Here is a 12,140-nt window from a genome sequence, read left to right on the forward strand (position 1 = left end):
CCCAAGGCTTGGGAGAGCCAACTGGTCCAATCTCTCCCCAGCTCCGCAGCCTGTGACTTCACACTGGGAGCCCGAAATGGGCCACGGTGGGAGAGCTGAGGTCATGGAAGGAAACAGACACTACAAAATCAGGGTACCCCCATCGCCAAGAGCCCGCTGTCAAACATTTACCAGCACATGACCGATTACAGACCTTAAAATGTTCAAACTCTTAACCCAGTAATTCCACATCCAGAAATTTTTCCTAAGGAAATAAATAATTCAAAATACAAGGGGAGGGGAGTATGGGATTTCATGCCCAAAGAAGCTCCTAAAAGTGAAGAATTATGAGAAACCTAAATGTCAAAAACTTGGCAAATACATTATCATACAAATTTATTAAAAAAGATGTTAATGTAGAGTTTCATATTATGCTAAAATACTAAAATAAAACAGAATATAGTAGAATCTTAGCCTTTAGAAAAATGCATGTAAGATTAGAAGGAAATACATAAAATGTTTACTTAAAAAAATTCCAAAAACTTAATTGAAGAGCTTTGTGAGATTTTAAAAACAGAAAGATACAGCTGGACATAAAAATAATGAATGGAACCACACCAAGTGCAGCTCATTTACCTGCCAGTATTCTCGAAGTGGGCACACAGCACCGTCCAAACTCTACGTGATGAGCTATTCGTGACTCCTAAATCACTCAACTGGGTCTCAACTAGCATATTTCAAAAGATAGAACAGGATAGAAAACAGAGTGCATAGCCCCTAGCAAAGTATTATTTTGTGAAAGTTTCGCTTCAGTTTTCTATGCGTCTGTATATACATCTAAAGACACACATAAATATGATTATTGAATCATAATGTAACAGGTATTTTTAACTACAAGTAACAGTCAAAGGACTTTGGCATTAAGCGATCCCCTAGCGATCACCTTTAACAACCGTTAAGTCATCCAAGAAACGAGAAGAAACCAACCAAAGATGCACTTGCTACTCAGCTTTACTTTAAAGAAAGCATCATTAGTGAACTGGTCAAACCTTCCTGGATGCTCCGAGGCCTTCTGAAAATTTCCAGAAGGGCTTCTCCTGCAGGCAGGCCATGCCTAATTTCTCCAGGTTTCTGTTAAAACCAAAAAGGCAAGAAAGTGTGCCTTTCTTTGGTAAAGGCAAAGTTGGCTGCATGACTCAGGACCTCAAAATTCCATCTATATAGAATAGCAGGAGATGGAGGTCAGTCCACAGAAAATCATTTTCCTTCGAAAATGAAACCTGACAAATGTATTCTAAGAAAATACAATGAGAAGTATTATAACATGTGAGTAAAACCTAACAAAGCCTGTTTATATCCATCATCTCTTAATTTTCACAACCATCTTATGAGGAAGAGGGGGAGGAAACTGAGCCTCAGAGGTCACAGCCCACGAGGTCGCAGGTGGACCCAACATCTGGCCTTCCTACTCTGTCATGTCGTGCTGTGAGCTACTGAGAAAAAGGTGGATGCTCTTTTTCCCACTGTGGGAAGCACTCTGACTATAGGAGGTAAGATAATTCACATGTGAAGGGGCCGCCATTCCCCAGCCTCATTTCCATTCTCCTTACCTATAAAATGAGAACGATACTACCCACTCTGCAGGGTGTTGGAAGGATTACTGATACCACGTGTGAGTGACCAGCTCTGTGCTGGACACACAGTCAGAACTCAGAACGTGGTAACCGCAGCCACTGCTGACTGAGTGGACAGTGTGCCCTCTTCAGGGACAGGCACCCGCTCCCTCCCAGCGAGCTGGGGCTCCGGAACTGAACAGGCAGTACCTCCAGATGCAAAGGTCCCAGCTCTGGCTGGGAACAGAGATGGGCCACCCACCTCCAGATCTCAGCAATCCCACAGCCTTCTCTCCCCACCAGGGCAGGCTAACTCCTGTCCTTCCCTTCATGTTTCTCTAAGTCAGGGACCCAGAGAGGATCCAGGAATGCGTTTCAGTGTTCTGTGGATCCCCTGACGTTAGATATTAGATGCTTATTTTTTGGTGGGCAAGGATGATTGCTTCCACCAAATTCTCAGAGGTTATACGTTTGACCATCATCCCTTCCTCAAATTAAGAACTACTGCTCTCAATTACCCACAGCAGATCACACACCGCCCCAGTACTCTGTCTCCCGTCAGACCACCAAGCACGTCTTCGACTCTTACTACATATTGACTTTAGGTGCACAGACAATTTGGGAACGCCTTTGTAAGCACCACAGCCTGAATCAGAAGACCATACGAAAAAGAACACTTAAAATGAGCCTTATTAGGAGTAAACTACCACTTGCTGAAGGACTCCTATGTAAGGGGCACTGACCCAGGTATTTCACATATGTGAGCTCCAACCCTCACAACTCATACACTCAAGCCCTCAGTCCCCCTTTGTATTTACACACCAGACATGATACCATGGGATGTAGATGCAATGGTGAAAAATCAGACAGGATACCTGCCCTCATGGAGCTTACGCTGACATGGGAGAAGAAGATCAAAGGCCACTCAAGAAAATGTACGATACCATCGTGCTAAGTATTACAAAGAGGAGCCACACAGCACTATGAGAACCCACTGCGGGCAGCACAAACCTCTTTACAGTGGTCAGGGAGGGGTTCCCCAAGGAATCATGAGGAAGTTTCAATCTGAAGAAAGAGTGAACACTTCACTGGGCAAAGGGGAGGTGTGGAGGTGGGGAGAGAAGAGGCAGAAGAGAAAGGAGACAGGAGTTCCGGGCAAAAGACACGTGCAAAAGCCCTGCAGCAGGAGGGCACCCAGCACCTCTGATGGGAGCACAGAAGGACTTGGGGCTGGATCCACACAGGGGCCAGGCCATGCAGAGTCCTGTACGCCACGGGAAGGAATGAGGTGTCTATTCTTAGAGCATGGGAGAGAAGGCATATCTATGCTTCATTCTGAGAGTGAAATGATCAGATTTGCTTTTCAGAGGACTGCCTGGGGTGATATGGGGATGGACTGCGGGGAGGCCTGAGCAGCACAAGGAGCCCTGTTAGGAGGAACTGCAGGAAAGCAGACAAAAGACCATGAAGCTTAGATTGGGGTGGTGGCAGAAGAAACGCAAAGGCGGCAGACCGACAGGAGTTTAGGACACGAAATCTATGGGACACGGAGGTGGTAAAAGACGGAGAGGTGTCTAGCAAGCTGCCCAGACTTCTGACTCTCGGGACTGGATGGATGACGGTGTCATCAAGACAGCGATGCCCAGAAGAGGGCCAGACTTGGGCGAAGATCATGAATTCGGCTTGGAGATACTGAATTCGAGGAGCTGGAGAAGGCAGCAGGGGCTTGGATACCGCAGTCCGGGAGTCCAGAGGAGGTTCAGGCTGGAGAATGTGGTCACTAGGGTCGTGGGCACCAGACTCCCCCAGAAGAGAAAACAAACGGAAAAGAGAGAAACCTGGAGAGATTCCAACAGTTCTCCAGCTTATCCGTGAGGACACCAGGGCTCACAGAGGAACAGTGGCTTCTCGGGAGTCAAAGTCCTGGTAAGAGGAGGCAGGAAATAATATATGAAGCCAGAGCACAACTGCAGGAGCTCACACTGAAAATAATGCCTATCTGTGGAAGAACAGCATAAAAAATTTCAAAGAAACTTCATGACTCAAGGAACACGAAAGAGCAACTGGAACTATGTGAAAGCAAGTGAACAAGATCCATGCCATAAAGGCCGGAGTGACCTCAAGTGAAGTGATACATAGGTTTCACAGAAATCATTTCTTCAGGGCTCTGCTCAAGTCCACAAGTGATTCTGCCTGTCCACAAGGAACTCTCTCCTCTCTACATGCACACACCATGTGCCCATTAAGTGTCTGGCATTACGCTAAATGCAGAGGATGTGCTGTGGGGTATAACACGGTCTCTGTGCTAACACTGCTCACGGGCTGGTCGGTGATACGGGCAAGGCAGACAAGCAGCAAACCAAGATTACACGCGAGCCCAGTCACTGCCGGGAGAGAGGCTGCTACCAGGACACAGAAGGGATATCAAACAGTACAAGGAATCCGCCAGCGCTTCCCAGGGGTGATGAACCGGAAAGGGGGTGGGGTGAGGCATCAGCCAGGTGCAGGAAGGACAACGGACAGGCGTGACTGAAGGTGGGAAGATGGGGGGAGGGTGGGGGGATTAGGGGCGTCTGGAGGTCACAGCATAGGATGCATCTTGGGGAGCATCAGAAGGTAAGGCTAGAGGGACAGGCAGGCGCCAGGTGTGAGGAGGCACTGAATGCTAATTATTTCTAACTTTATCTTGAAGTCAACAGGAACCACAGAAGGGTTTTAAGTAGAAGAGTGACACAATGCAATTTCTGTGTTAGAAAATGCGTTTGGGCAGCAGTGTGGGGAATGGATGGGACATTCAGGACCACAGAAGGGAGGTCTGCCAGGAGGCCATGAAACTCCTAAGAGCCCACCAATCTGCACAGCTTCTGGTGATCCTGTCTACAACAAGACTGGGCACAGGTGCACAGATAAACAACCAAAAGTCCCATCCATTTTATTTCGTTGGCACTTCTCTTCCGTGATTTGGGTTTCTAGTTAACTTTCCACAAGTCAATGTCTCATCTCTCCTAGAAGGCAAGAATAGGTATAATCATATTTCATAATTTCTGGCTCATAGGAGGTGCTCGGTATATGCGCTGAGCCATGCCAGGCTTTCCTGAGATCAACCTTAGCCAAGCGAAGGATCTGTGTCTGAGTTGGCCAGTGGCTGGCCTCCAGGTCGGGGCCCTGGCGAACACGCCAAGACCGCTTCAACGGAGACTCCAGAGAGTCGTCCAGTCGTTAAAAACTGGCTGCTGCTGATACGGCTTCCCTGGTGGCGCAGTGGTTGAGAGTCCGCCTGCCGATGCAGGGGACACGGGTTCGTGCCCCGGTCCGGGAGGATCCCACGTGCCACGGAGCGGCTGGGCCCGTGAGCCATGGCTGCTGAGCCTGTGCGTCCGGAGCCTGTGCTCCACAACGGGAGAGGCCACAGCAGTGAGAGGCCCGCGTACCACAAAAACAACAACAACAACAAAAAAAAAAAACTGGCTGCTGCTGAGAAAGAAAGAAAGTGAGCACCTGCTGTTATGCTGGGCATTTTATCCACATCATCACATTTCACCTTCAGCAGCCGTGCAGGAGGTAGGATTAGCACCACAGAACAGGTAGACCCAGGTGAAGAAAGGGTGTGCAAAATCCCCAAGTTCACGGAGCTACTAGGTGGCAATGCTGGGTATCAAAGCCAGGCTTATTTGATTCCAAATGTCAAGCAGGGACCGCCTCTCCCCCAGTGACATGAGAATGGAATGGAAGAAAGTGCAAAGGCTTTGGAATGAGACAATTCGGCAGTGTGACTCTGAGTCTCATTTTTGTCAAACAGAAAATGCAGATACTGAGAATACCTATTTCACCAAGTTATTACGTGATCCAGTACATGAAAGCCCCTTTTAAACTGTCACGTGCTCTGCAAACTGTTATTTCAGTAGAGCTGCCCTCTGGGGAGGACCACGCATTCACCACACACAACGTGAAATCCAGCTGCTTTGACACCCAGGCCGTTTCGCCCCACCTGCCGTCACAACACGGCCTCGCCCTCAACTGGGCTTCAAATCATCAATGGCTGGTCTCGCGGCTACTAATTTAGCTACAGTTCCGTGAACATGCCTGGGGTGGTGGTGGGGGGGAGAATTTTAATAAAAATCCAGTCCTCAGTCATCAATTTAAACAGGGCTCCCTCTGAAAAACAAAATGCTAATGTGTTTGAGAAAAAAAGTGTACTTACAAAAGGTTATCTGAAGTTCAGGCTAAGAGTCAGGGCACCAGGGAGAGGCCTGTCTCTTCTCAGCTCTGATACGTCTACACAGTGACCGAAGTTCTCCCACTTAATTTCAAAACTGCAAAATGCTCATCATGAATTGTTTTAGTTTTAACTCTCGGCGTCCGACACAGCTAGGACACCTTACTATGTACCTCACCACATCGAAAAGACAGCACTCTTTCCCTCATTCAAAAGAGTTGTATTCAGGGCCTGGGACAAGGGCTGGCCACCACGCTGACACGGGCGCGTCAGACTTGGTCCTTGCCCTCTGAGAGCCCACAGCCTAACAGCACAAAAGGCACTGTGCGCAAGCGAGTGAGTGGAGCAGGCAAGGGGGAGGTCGGGGGGCAAGGGCAGCGAGGTCAGAGGGGACAGGTCACACCTGCCACACCACGAGAAGGCCTCACCGTGGAGGCAGGGTTTCAGCAAGGGAGAGAGTTTCTTAGAATCCACACAGGCAGGACCTCTTTCAGGAAGATGATAACAACACGAGGACAAAGAGAGATGGAGGAAAAGTTCTAGGTGTATTTGCTCAGGGGGCATGTCTGGTGGAAAACAGCGAATCTTAGCTGGAGCAATGGTTTGTGAGGAAAACAGTGGAAGATGAGGCAGGCAAGGTGGTTTGGAGGCAGAAGGAAGACACCGTGGACTCTTGATCCGTGAACAACACAGGGAACGTGAGGGGTCTGAGGGAGATCCTTCCCACAGGGAAGCAAGAGACTCTCACTGTCTAGCAGTGAGAGGACCGGGACCTGAACTAGCATGGTAGCTCTGGCAATAAATGAAAATATAGATACAAAATGTATCAGGAAGAAAAACGGAAATAACTTTACCACTAAGAGGAAGCGAGGAATCCAAAATTACTCTGAGGTGTCACAGAGCTAAGAAAATCTGGCGGAGGAGCTGATTTGGGAACTGCAGGGGTGGAAGAGGGTAAAGATAAAGAAATGTTCTGAAACGTTCTTTGTAGGGCTTAAGAAACCTAAACGAGTACAAATTTTGCAGTGGTCTATCATAACATGAACATCAGATTTTCTTACTGGATAATAAAATGATACTCAAAGTTTCTCTGACCTTGGTCCTCTGACCTTGGAAGAAATCACTGTAGTGTTTAAGCAAGGAAACCAGCACCATGGTCTCATCGTACTTGATTAAGAAGTAAGGCAGTGCTGGGACTCCTTCTGTTTGACAAAGATCATCATATGCTCGTTCAAGGGCTTGAATCTGAAAACAGGAAACACTGAGTTATTCTCTAGACAATTACACATCTAGTTCTGAGCTAAAAATCAACATAAAATAAAAGGTGTTACTTTCAAGCCAGAAGACTGTAAACGACTGATCACACTTTTGCAGCAAACAAACATAAGAGTGCCCCAAATCATAACACCTCACTTTTATATGATGCTTTCCATGTGCATGGTGAAGTGTCTCAGACAGGGGCACAAAGGGACATTGTATGGAACAGCAGGATGGCTCCCGGTTCCCTAAGATGTCACCACAAAGGTTTAGAGAGGTAGCCGAACATTATCTCTCCTGTGACAGCCAAGCATGAATCTACCACAGGATGAATTTTTCCTTGACCCTTTCTATAATTTTTAACAGCTTTATTGACACATGCTTACTTCACTTACAATACAATTGACTCATTCACAGTGCACAATTCAATGTTGTTTTTAGCATGTTCACAGGAATTTGCAACCATCACCCCAATAACTTGAGAACATTTTTGTCCCCATTAAAAGAAACCTCAAACCCATCACCAGTCAATCCCTAGGAACACTCTTTTTCTCCCACTTACATTTCTCCTATTAATTCCACAAAACCATAACCTTTGACTTGTCTTAGTAACTGAGCTTACTATTATTTTTAATTAATAAGGGCTACTCCCTGGCTTCGGAATTCAGGGTTTCAGCGAATGTCACGCTTCATGAATTCAAGTCACCTTGCCACTCAATCTTTGCCTCAACGACAATCAGAATTTGGGGGGTGAGGGTCTGTGTTCTACCAACCTGATTATTTTCACTGCTCTTCTGGAAACCATCTCTAATGACCTTATTATCTTTCTTCAACTGCAAAGACTAGCTCTACATGTACTGTTCTTAATGTAGAAGCTCTGCAACTTGGCGCAAAGGAAGGAGGAGATCTTCTATTTGGTTTCAAAGACTCTCTCCCCAAAGTATACTGCCTCATGATCCCCACACTGAGAGTAGAGACCACACTTTGGCAAATTCCTGCAGTCTTTCAAAATGTTTCTGTAATGCCTCCCTCACTGCTTTTAGCATTTCAACCAATGTTGCTGAGAACCTGGAGGAGCGCTGCTCACTCTTCAAAATGCGCTTACAGACACTGTGCAGGTAAGTCGGCTTCCAGTACCAGTTTTGGAGGATTCCACAGGAACCACCTCTTCAGCCAGACGAGTGCCAGCGTGTCTTTAAAATGAGCTAGATAAACTATTCATGCATGTTAAACCCAGTTTTACCCGCATTTTGTTTTATTTGTTGATACCTGTGATGGTGAGAACCTTTGATCCAAGCCCACTGGCCCCCGAATGAGGGGTATACTCTCTGGAAGGCAGAGAGCGGGGGAGCAAAACCAATAGTAGAAGTGGTACTTCTTTAGATCCTGGAAGAAGCAATATAACATATCAGAACAGCGCCAATGGTTAAACTGAAATGCACCTATTAATTTAACTTCCCAGTAGCTACGTAAGACAGAAAACTTTAATGCACGCAACATACAACCAGCTTGTCAGAAATTCTCATCTCCAGCAGAACTCATGATAGGATATGGAAACTCTGTGTTCATCCAAAATATTCCCACACACCACACACTAATATATCATGATAGACATAATATATTTTATAGGCCACTTGCTAACAGGAAGTATTCAGTAAGTAATTGACATTGTCGGCATCATTGTTTAATACACAAAATCACCCTGGGAGGTAACCGTTATCGTCCCATTTTATAGACAGGAAACTGAAGCTTACAGAGGGGTGAAAAAGCTTGAACAAAACAAAGATACTAAGTGGCAGAGAGGAGAGCAGAATGCTACTTCCAATACTTAGGCTCCTGTTCACGGTTCCACACATACATAGTGTGCCATCTGTGGAGGTACGACCTCCAAACAGTTACCACTCTTTTCACAACTGAATGAACTAAGCATGCTATTAAAGTTATTAAAATGTTCTATTCATAACCTATATATGCCTGAGATAATATAATGCCGTTTTCAGAAATGCCATGTTGGTGAAATTCAAGTCAACGACTAAGCACTTGCTGTGTACAAGGCAAAATGTTAGACACTCTGACAAGAAGAAGATGAATAAAACCCAGTCCAGCCCTCGGGCAGCTCAGTCTCTGCAGGGAGCGGAGATAAAGTAAGTACATGATCAGCTGTATGAGTCACAGGAGAGCTTCTACAAGCCAAGGAGCATCGATGATATAAGAGGTCACATCTTCAGGGGTGTATGTGGCTGCCCCCTGACCAGGGGAGCTGATGAAGGGGCAGTGACCTGTGAGGCTGTTCTAGATGCCATTCCCACTCAGGGCAAACGCTCTCGCCTCTGAATTCCTACACCAGGTGTGGCCTGAGTCACTCACATGGGAGGACCCCATGGTTATGTGGGTATCTGACAGCTTCCCCGCCAGTCCGTTACCACTGACCACTATGCAGTCTATTTGGCTACTTAATATTTCCTCTCGAATCTTGCTAAGAATAAAGAGGGGATGGCTGGCTGAAGACCTTTCCTTGAGACATAATTCACGTACCACGAAAGTCGCCACATTGAAGCGTATGAGTGGTTTTCTACTACAGTGACAAGGTTGTATCACTATCCCCACCAATTTCAGAACATATTCATCACCCCAAAAAGAAACTCCAACAGCAGAAGCTCCCCATTGGTTTATGAGTTAGAAATACCATTCATAGAAAACTCTTCATTCACCTCACTCTCAACCCCTGGAAACTCCTAGTCTGTTTTCTGTCTCTATGGATTTGCCTGTTCTGGGCTTTTCAAGTAAATGGAGTCATACTAGATGACTTTTTAAATATAAACTTACATATAAATGTGTGTCCAGATGAAAAAGTCTAGTAATTATAGTTCCCACAGTCTTTAATTCTGCCCACTAATTGATCAACTAAGAACAAATTCCCTTTAACAACAGCAAAGCAAACTGAAAAACTGAACTTCATAAAGTGTCTGTACCTTTGAGTCCTAAAAAGAGTAGAAGGGAAAGCAGAAAACACCTCCAGAGATTATTCTCTGTTCTTTGTATTTAAATGATTTTTCATAATTGATCGTTAGTAAAAGGTTAAACAATTCAAGATGAAGGACTTCACAGTTCCTAAGAAGCTTCATCAAGTCATCTTCAGAAGTCAAAAGGCTTGAATTTCTTAGAATTATTTGGGGATACAAAGGATCTAGGTTACATTAAACATAAAGCCCTTTGTGTCTGATGATTTTTTAAGACAGAGACTTTTAAATTTTTTAAAGTCAGGCTAAGAATGCTCAGTAGAAAGGGCAACAGGGCCAATGCACATAATGACTCTGGGAAATGCCTTAAAACCTTAAGTGGGAGCTAAGACTATTTTCTCAGTTAAATGCAAATTGTCAACTAGATTATACTAACTAGAATTGTTGGTACAGAAAATGTATTGATGTTAAAGTAAGAAAACCAAAGTCTTTAATTAGCACTGCTTATATTTATCCTAGTACTGAGCTTACAAAATTACTCAAATTTACAAATTATTCATGCCAAATTGGGCCTAGCAATCCCCTGAAGAATGTGAACCTTTTTCTATCTCGCCACTATCACACAGAAAGCATTTTAACTTGTTGGAAAATGTGCTCCTTGTAGATGGCCCCCTGGGGTATCGCTTCCAGTGTGGACCCTGTCTCTCTCTCCTTTGCCTTGGGCGGTACATCAGAGAGGCAGCGTGAGTTAGAAATGGAGGACTAGTTCGTGGGGGACGAAGAAGGCAAGACCTATAACTGGCAAACGAAAAAAGGAAGAAAAATGTAGGGAAGAGGGTTAATATCCGAAACGGATGAACCTGGGGTGAAACAGCCAACACACTTAATACGTGTCAACATCAGTACGTTTACATGCCCACCCCAAAAAATGTATTATAAAGAAATAAAGAGGAAAAGAAAATCAGCGTGGCCGACGTTGCTCACTGTAACATTTTTTTATAATAGTGAAGACTGACAACAACCTAGACATACCTGAGTCTAAAGAACATACACTTGACAGAATATTATATTGTCAACAGAATTATAAAGGATAAACTAGTTTTATATGTAGATATATGGATACACACATGTATGCATATATATGTATATACACACACACGTGTGTGCACGTGTGCATGTAGCTGGTACTTCTACAATCAGCCCTTACCTTCCTCCCACTTTCCCCATCACCACGACCAGATCCTTTCCCTGCTTCCCTAGGCAGCAGATGTTACCCTAATGTGATTTTTTTCTCCTCTTCAAGGCTGCCCTTAAGGTTCACTTTAATTAGGTTTCACTTGCAAAAAATATTTTTCTTTCTTAAAAAAACACAGTTGTGTGGACAAGCTATGTAGGGTGATCCCCTCTCATCTAGAAGCCACCTGGGGATGGCTAAGATCCCTGAGTCGTTACCTGTTCCTCATGTCGATGGACCCAGCAACTGAGCTCTGCAGCGCTGAACTTAACAAAGACATTAGCAATGATGAACTGTGGTCTGGAACCCGACACTGTCACATCCTAAACGATGAGATTCAGGCCACAACCACCAGTGCGATCAGTAAGAATGAATTAATTTTGCATCAGTGGTAAGGGCCAGCACCATCCGGCCACTAACAGAGCATTTCTTTAACAGCCATGACTTGACTAACACAAGGGAAAAGCTTCAGGGAGAAGAGAGCAGACTGACCCACTGGCGCACTGGGCTTGGCCAGGGCAGTCAGCAGTCTAGATGCAGCCGAGTCCGTGGACTTACCGCAAATGTCAAGAGGAGGAACTTGTTGAGGAGGACAGGGTTGTCAAGAGCAGCCCCCGATCTGATGGATTCCCAGATCTGCCAGAAGAAGGAAAAGCATCAAGGCAGGTGCCAGGGCCTCCTCCCTCCCAGACACACGTGGAGCTGCCCAGCAGCAAGCCCTTCCTGCCCGCAGGCCCAGCACCACTCATCATGGGCAGTGACGTGTGTCACCACTCACTCTGCCCCCTTCACACTGCCTCTCCCCCAGCCCCACTCCCTGCAGAGACTGAGGAAAGTCAGAGAACCCAGAAGCCTCCTCTCAGTGGGGCTCAGCATCAGAG

General features: G+C 45.7%; 1 protein-coding gene across 1 annotated transcript in view; it reads right to left on the reverse strand.

Annotated features, from left to right (window-relative positions):
- The window catches only part of ATG7 (autophagy related 7), a 245,835-nt gene that overhangs the window by 207,430 nt on the left and 26,265 nt on the right, over window positions 1-12,140 (reverse strand). Inside the window, 3 exon segments of the mRNA XM_032647922.1 lie at window positions 6,904-7,053; window positions 8,335-8,451; window positions 11,818-11,895. Of these exon segments, the coding sequence (XP_032503813.1) occupies window positions 6,904-7,053; window positions 8,335-8,451; window positions 11,818-11,895 (345 nt within the window).

This window comes from Phocoena sinus, chromosome 11, assembly GCF_008692025.1.
Source record: "Phocoena sinus isolate mPhoSin1 chromosome 11, mPhoSin1.pri, whole genome shotgun sequence".
NCBI classification, from domain to species: domain Eukaryota; kingdom Metazoa; phylum Chordata; class Mammalia; order Artiodactyla; family Phocoenidae; genus Phocoena; species Phocoena sinus.